Source organism: Carassius gibelio, chromosome A5 (assembly GCF_023724105.1).
Source record: "Carassius gibelio isolate Cgi1373 ecotype wild population from Czech Republic chromosome A5, carGib1.2-hapl.c, whole genome shotgun sequence".
Taxonomy (NCBI): domain Eukaryota; kingdom Metazoa; phylum Chordata; class Actinopteri; order Cypriniformes; family Cyprinidae; genus Carassius; species Carassius gibelio.
In genome coordinates, this window is record NC_068375.1 from 27,180,853 (window position 1) to 27,188,378 (window position 7,526).

At 35.8% G+C, this 7,526-nt stretch overlaps 1 protein-coding gene across 2 annotated transcripts; it reads left to right on the forward strand.

Moving 5' to 3' along the window:
- Positions 1-235: 235 nt before the first annotated feature.
- LOC128008517 (carotenoid-cleaving dioxygenase, mitochondrial-like) lies at positions 236-7,172 on the forward strand. Of its 2 annotated transcripts, XM_052592884.1 has the most exons (12): positions 236-391; positions 1,876-2,056; positions 2,382-2,593; positions 3,241-3,356; positions 3,435-3,537; positions 3,620-3,748; positions 3,901-4,061; positions 4,266-4,433; positions 4,588-4,725; positions 5,150-5,332; positions 5,473-5,583; positions 5,763-7,172. In XM_052592884.1, the coding sequence occupies exons 1-12, from the start codon at positions 364-366 to the stop codon at positions 5,877-5,879; spliced, it is 1,647 nt and encodes a 548-aa protein (XP_052448844.1). In that variant the 5' UTR covers positions 236-363; the 3' UTR covers positions 5,880-7,172. The 2 variants fall into 2 exon arrangements, with proteins under 2 accessions (XP_052448844.1, XP_052448845.1); XM_052592885.1 differs by lacking the exons at positions 236-391; positions 2,382-2,593 and having other exon boundaries at positions 1,912-2,056.
- Positions 7,173-7,526: the final 354 nt, after the last annotated feature.

A 7,526-nucleotide genomic window follows, 5' to 3' on the forward strand; every position in this document is an offset into this window, starting at 1 on the left:
TACCATGCATTGGCAAATTACCTCAAACTGAAACACAGACAAACAAACATCAAGACACAGTATTTAAAAAAAATTAAAATAAAAAACAAAAAAAAAAAAATATATATATATATATAGCCTAAATTAAAAAAAAAAGAGTACTTGTTATTTCACATCACATCCCAGCCAGCACCGCACCGCACCACACTGCCCTCCCCTCCACTGCTGTGTGATATAATCCTGTGTGATGTAACAGGGTTGGCATACGATCAGACTTACATAAAAGGAGCTTGTCTCATTCCATCTGCGTCCACATAGCTCTTTACAGTTTACAGTACATCTTCTTCATCTGATCAAGGGTGCAGCCTCATTTCTCTCTACAGGATGTCCAGCAAAAAGCCTCAAACAATTGGTAAGAATCTGAGAGCTTTTCTGCACTGATGCACATGTGTTGTATGTTACTGCACAGGCTTTGAGATTATTCATAAATGTGTTTGTGTGAAGCAACACAGTGTATTAAAGCACATTCCTGTGTTTCAAAGCAGCTGCTGTGTTCATATGAGAGAGGACGGGATGTACTTCAAGTCCCATGGCTTTTGAGTGTTAGGTTTAAATTTAGCAGCTTAATTATGAATAACTGAATTTAACTACTTTTGATTTGTACATCACAACATTGACTTTTCTGAAAAAGATGTCTCTGTATGTCTATGTCGTTGCTTCATTATTTATGCATTAGTGTATCAGAGTACATGAGAGCGTGTAGAGTAGAAAGGGACTTGTTTGTCTAGAGGTAATGCTTCTCTATTGTAAAATCGCTGACTCTCCGCCATTTCAGCTCTGTCATTTGTTGATTTTAATCCTTTACTTTGTTGTTTCACCTGACATAAATGATGGAGCGGATTAGTATTTCTGCAAATCTGTGACTTTCTATGGCTATATCATTTAAAGGGGTCAAATGATGCTTTTTTTAAAAAAAAGATAATTGTTAGATGTATTTGGTGTAATATAATATTTTGACGCTTTAATGTTAAAAAAACACATTATTTTTAAAATACTGTACATTATTGTAGGTCCTCTATACCCCGCATCTCTCAAATGCCTTTTATTCCACATAGTGACATAGACATGTGGGGGCGTATTTGAATGAGATGTTTTAGGGAGTCGTGGCAGAGTCTTAAATTTGATAAAGAACATCTCTTTGGATTTGAGACTTTAGTCTTTGCAACTTTACAGATCTTCTTTATGCACCAAGAGTTGTTACACTCCAAAGAGAAAGAAAAAATTGAAATCACATCACATGACCTCTTTAATATAACTCTGGGTTATCTAACCTTGCAGTTAAGATTGTTGAGGACCTCTATAAGTGTCAGTAACGCTTATAGAGTCCCATTTTTTAACATAAGTAAATGGATTAGCTAAACTGAACTAACAATGAGCAATGTATATTTTAAAGAATCTATTTGTTTTTACTGATGTCAGTAAAAAAAAAATCATTTTTGTTGATTTACTATATTAACAGTAAACATATGCAGAATTACATAAAAAAAAGTCTAATTCATTTTTTTTTTCTTAGTTCACAGTGCATTAACTAATGTTAACAAATATGACTTTTAATTTAACAATATATTAGAACATTTGAAGTTGAAACATACTGTAAAAGTTTTGTTCATTGTTAGCTGACGTTAACTAAAATTATTGTAAAGTGTTACCAAAAGTGACAACATTCAAAATGGTATTTTATTACCATTATCAAAATTTCAGAACATTTGTATTTACAAGTACATCTTTTTTCTTTTAATCTTTTTTTTTCATGAACAGATTCTGATCTTTCAGCTTGTAAAGCAATCAGATTTTGTATATTATGTCAATTACGATTTGTCATCTGGAATTTTACAGCTGCTGCTCAGAAAACATACTTCACAAAAGTGCATGGGCTGCCAGACATCACACCCTTGGTAAGTTCGGTACAGGAGACACCTGAGCCCATCCCAACTGCAGTTAAAGGCACCATCCCATCCTGGATCCATGGGAGTCTGCTGCGGAATGGTCCAGGAAAGTTTGAGTTTGGGAATCAGCAGTGAGTATGACCATATGGTGATATTTTTTCTTATCATAATCACTGTAATGTGAGGAATAATACAATATAAACACATTTTATAATCTCTGTTTCTTGCAATAAGTAATTACCATAAAGCTAATGACCCATGTAAACTGGTATAATTAATCATTTTTTTGCAGTGGTAGAAGTAGTAGGTAAAGTAGGCACAACCATGACAACCTTTTACAGAAGACCGTTATTCTAAATTTTGATTTGTGATCCATTTGATCAAAATTATTATATGTAATTCACACTCTCACATGAACATTCAGGCTGACACTTGCAGATGTAAATGTTTCCTCAGCTATAACCACTGGTTTGACGGCATGGCCTTGATGCATCGCTTTCAGATTGAGGACGGTCAGGTGACATACAGAAGCCGTTTTTTGTCTAGCGACTCGTATACGCAGAACAGCGAGAGGAACCGCATCATAGTTTCAGAGTTTGGCACTTTGGCTTTACCTGATCCCTGCAAGAACTTTTTTCAGCGCTTCCTGTCCAGATTTGAGATGCCAAGTATGTAGAAATTGTGAAATACATGTGTGACAGTAAGAAAATTAACTTGTTTTGCTGACTGCCATGGTGAAATGGATCTTATAGGTTTAGAAAATTCAAACATCACGAATAGCTGACGGTTTTAAAAATGTTACAAAAAGCTCATTCTGTTTTCTGAAAGAGTAATAAGGCATGTCTCTGGAGGGCCTTGCTCAAGAGCAGAACAGGAGTGGTCAGATGGAAAAATCATCCTGGTTGATCCTGGTTTATGTTAATAAAAAAAATCGGTTGCACTTTATTTTACAGTGCATGTACTTATATGTACTTATAGTGTACTTACAGTGTATTTATCTAAGAAAGTTCTGGTAATATAAGGTAACTATATGGGGTAGGGTTAGGTTTAGGGGTAGGTTCAGGGTTAGTGCTTCATTACTGTACATAGTTACTGTAATTACAGTACATTGTACATAAGGAACAGGACTGTAAAATAAAGTGCTACCAAAAAATCTGATAACAAGAAACTACTGTGTGTAAAATTTACAGAAGTACCTTTGAAATTTGTTAAACATCAAAGAAAGTAGTCAAATAAAATGTTTTAATCAATCTCTGCCTGAAAAAAAAGAAGAAAAATATATTTCTGACACTAATTCCCATCGCTCCGATTCCAGAGCCAACAGATAATGCCAGTGTCAACTTCGTTAAATACAAGGGTGACTACTACGTCAGCACAGAAACAAACTACATGCACAGAGTGGATCCAGACACTCTGGAGTCCAAACAGAAGGTATGAAGAATAACCTGCCTATATATAGTCACCAGCTTTGACCAGCCTGTCATGTCTATGAAGGATGATTGTTTGTAGGTGGACTGGAGCAAGTTCATTGCTGTGAACGGTGCTACTGCTCATCCACACTTTGATCCAGACGGCACAGCTTACAACATGGGCAACTCATACAGAAACAAAGGTTATATTCCAGTCTCATCCTTATGTGCTGACCAATCTTCAGGAATAAGAGGCTTGATGTTAGGCTGTAATGTGTTTTACAGGGGCTTTCTATAACATCATCAGGGTGCCACCAGAAAGAGACGGCCCAGAAGATACTCTAGAGGGAGCCAAAATATTATGCTCTATTGCCCCTCGTGACAAATCCAAACCCTCCTATTACCACAGCTTTGGTGAGTGAAGAAGAAAATCTAGAATGACTATCATGTGTGATTTTATTGCACAGCTACTGTAATAGAGTCATGTGTAATTTTATTGCTAGTCACTCTGAATGGTATAATCATGCAGCACTGAAAAGCCTGTTTTATTTTCCTGTACCTTTCAGGCATGTCAGAGAACTATGTAGTGTTCATCGAGCAGCCCATTAAGATGGATCTGTTTAAGATAGTGACTGGCAGACTAAGGGGGAAATCACTAAATGAGGGGGTTTACTGGGACCCCAACCAGGAAACCATATTCCACCTTATTGACAAACAAACCGGAAAGGTGAGACAGCAACCATGACAATAGTCTCACAGAGGCACTGAGAACAATGAGGAGCAGATGGACTTCTCGTGGTCTCCATATGAATGTATTAATATATTTGTTTGCTGAGTCTCCTGGTTCAATGAAAGTTGGCTGAGAGCATAAAGATAATCATTCTTCAGGCGACTTTTCCACTTTAACCAACTAATCTGCATCTCTCTGCAGGAGATGCCAGTGAAGTACTACACCAAAGCCTTGTCCACCTTTCATCAGATCAATGCTTTTGAGCAGGATGGATTCCTCATGCTAGACATGTGCTGCTCTGACGATGGCCAGTCCATAAACAACTTCCTCATCCAGAACCTGCGTCAATCAGGAGAAACATTGGATGAGGTTCTTCCTTAAACTCTCTTTGTCTTTGTCTTACTAATAATCTTAATAATGATAACCTCGGCAACAGCAACACATTTCTAAAGCACAGATTTATATAATTTTGCATCCTGTAAATCACATTCTCGTTTGTTCTGTGGCTCTCTGTTTCTCTCAGATGTATAACACCATGAGCCGGCCATTTCCCCGTCGTTTTGTGCTGCCTCTCAACATCACCAGTGAAACCCCACTGGGACAGAATCTCAACACACGGCCTGAGAGCACCGCTACTGCTGTCTGCCGTAACAAAAATCAGGTGTTGTCTTAATGCTGCTTCCAACACTACTGGGGTCAGCAAGATTTTATTTTTCAAATATTTTTATTCTGAAGGATCATGTGACACTGAAGCCTGGAGTAATGGCTTCTAAAATCACAGGAATACAGAATTTGACCATGTATTAAAATAGAAAACAGTTATTTTAAATTTGAATAATATTTCACAGTAGTACTGTATTTTTGATCAAATAAGTGCAGCCTTGATGAGCATAAGGGTCATATTTCAAAAACATAAAAAATCTTTTGAACAGTAATGTAATTATACAGAACTTTGTGTATTAAGTCAAAATCTTTTTATTTATTTGCTCTTTATAACAGTGACTCATACATGACACAAAAGTGTACTGGTTTATTGGAGAGCCTTCATCTCTTTTAGGACTGCTAAATGTTTCGGTTTTTTTTAGGTGTTTTGCACATTTGAAGATCTCCATGGCGAAGACCTGAAAGACTACGGTGGTTTGGAGTTTCCACATATTAACTACGCCAGATATAACACCAGACCTTATAGATACTACTATGGCTGTGGCTTCCGTCACCTAGTGGGTGACTCTTTAATTAAGATGGATCTGGAGAGCAAAACGTTCAAGGTAAGATCAAATTAACTGGATCATGACTGACACCTACGTAAGTATTGACAATAACTACCAACAAAATATCCCAACATTTTCCTGTCCACTTGGCACAGAAAGTTAAGAGTGCGTGTTTGCTAAATAAATGTGTTTTACAGGTATGGCGCCAGCCTGATCTCTACCCATCAGAGCCTGTCTTCATTCTTTCACCCAATGCTGCAGAAGAGGATGATGGAGTCATCCTGTCGGTGATCATCACACCAGTTAAGGTACAGTACAAAACAGCCCGAATATATGTAACCTTTACAAAGAAACATAAGCTCTATCATCTACCTGCTTTATAAGAAATGTAAACATGTTGACAAAAGTCATTTGAGATATTGTTACATTGAATGACATTTATCAATGCATCTTCTGTCTTAACCCCTTCATTCTCTTCTCTCTGTAGGACAAGAGTACTTTTCTTTTAGTGCTAGATGCCAAAACATTTGAAGAGCTGGGAAGAGCCGAAGTGCCTGTCAACATTCCTTATGGATTCCACGGAGTCTTCAACTCCAGTGCATGAAGCTTTTCAGATCCCTCCAAAATATGACAAGTTACCACACCAGTCACCTGCTACCATTACAAGCAAGAGACCAACATAACAATATTTCTATGAAATCAGTCCAAAGAGATCCTCCACATATCAGCCTCATATTTTAAAAAAAGAAAAATAAATACTTTATATTTACAGTTAATTACTAATTAATTAGACATTAGAGTCATATTTCTAGTTCTTTATTTAGAATTAATTAACAGCTTAACAATTTTTCTACATATTTTTTAAATGAAATGTTTAATGTACTCAAACTTTCAACACATTTGCACATTACTTATGTTTATTCGGTGTTCAGTAACTCGACCCACCCAGTCAAATTGATATAATGAGGAGGAAGTAGAATGGATACTATGATTTTCACAGCAGCAGAAAATTCTATTGTCTGTATTTAACAATAAGAATAGTAAGATTGTGAGATCTGGAAACGTGTTGTTTCTGGCTCCCACATGTAATGTAATGTAGGCTTTGCAAAGAGGCTTTCATTTATGGGAAGAAAAACAGCTTGAATTCTGTGGGTCAGAAAGAGGATGGAAATCATAATGTAACACTGAATTATGGGTTTTGGTGCTAAACATTGTGGTGAACCACAGGCGGGAAACACTTTTATGATCATAAAAAAAAATTATAATCTCTTTAAAATAGTGTTGAAAGCACACCTCATATTGATGCATAAAATATTTATCTATAAATAGTCTGTCTCCAATATTTTCTTTTCTTTTGTTTTATATATTTTCAATTGTGGACTGTGAACTTATACTGCACCACAATATGAAACATTTGTGATTTATTTTATTTGCTCAGTATTGTATCCGTTAAACAATGCATTGTTTCATACAGTATAAAGTTTGTTTCTTTTACTCTAAAACACATGTGAACATACCACTAGATGTGAATGTGAACATGGTTTATATGATTCATTAGGGTTTTCAGATCTTCTTCCTTAAATGAGAAAAAAAGTTCATTGCATTGAACGTTTAAACAAATAAAGGTAAAACCCAAAAGTGAATAATAACAATAACAAATACTGATAGAAGATTTTTTTGGTTAAATAACCAAAAATTATCTCTCTACAGAATATGTGTCATATCATATTCATTTTTCTACCTCAGTGAAATAATAACCTGTTGAGAGCTGCTTCTCTTTTGCATTATGCCTTTTACTTTTCAACTTTATATAACAGTTCTACTTTTGTTTCCTTATGCATTGTTGTTATTGTAACTTGATGATCACAATGACTGTGATAAATATTTGTACACACGATACTTGTATGCTCTCTGCTGCATGGTTTAATTCATACGCTCCACTTTTATAGACAATGTTTAAAAGAAAAATATGTCCAGTGTCCAGTATTTTCCAGATCATTTCACATTCTAATATAAGTTTGATTAGGAAATCTTGATTGACATCATGAGCATCCTGTAGACTAGAGAAAGAGATAGTAATACTTCTCCTGTCCACTAGGGGGCAGCAGACACTCATAGTAAATATAAGTTTGTAAACGCAAAGTAAAACAAACAAATGCATTCATTCTCAACGACAAACTATACAGGCCTATTTATATATATTCATTAACCATCTGTGCATTCAGTCAGATTCACAATGTGTGTTAACACT

Bases quoted from the DNA above. Each gene is read 5' to 3' on its own strand.
- LOC128008517 (XM_052592884.1), top strand. From the start codon at position 364: ATGTCCAGCAAAAAGCCTCAAACAATTG. The intron at 4,434-4,587 runs GTTCTTCCTTAA...TGTTTCTCTCAG, and splicing joins CAGGAGAAACATTGGATGAG to ATGTATAACACCATGAGCCG. The intron at 5,584-5,762 runs GTACAGTACAAA...TTCTCTCTGTAG, and splicing joins TGATCATCACACCAGTTAAG to GACAAGAGTACTTTTCTTTT.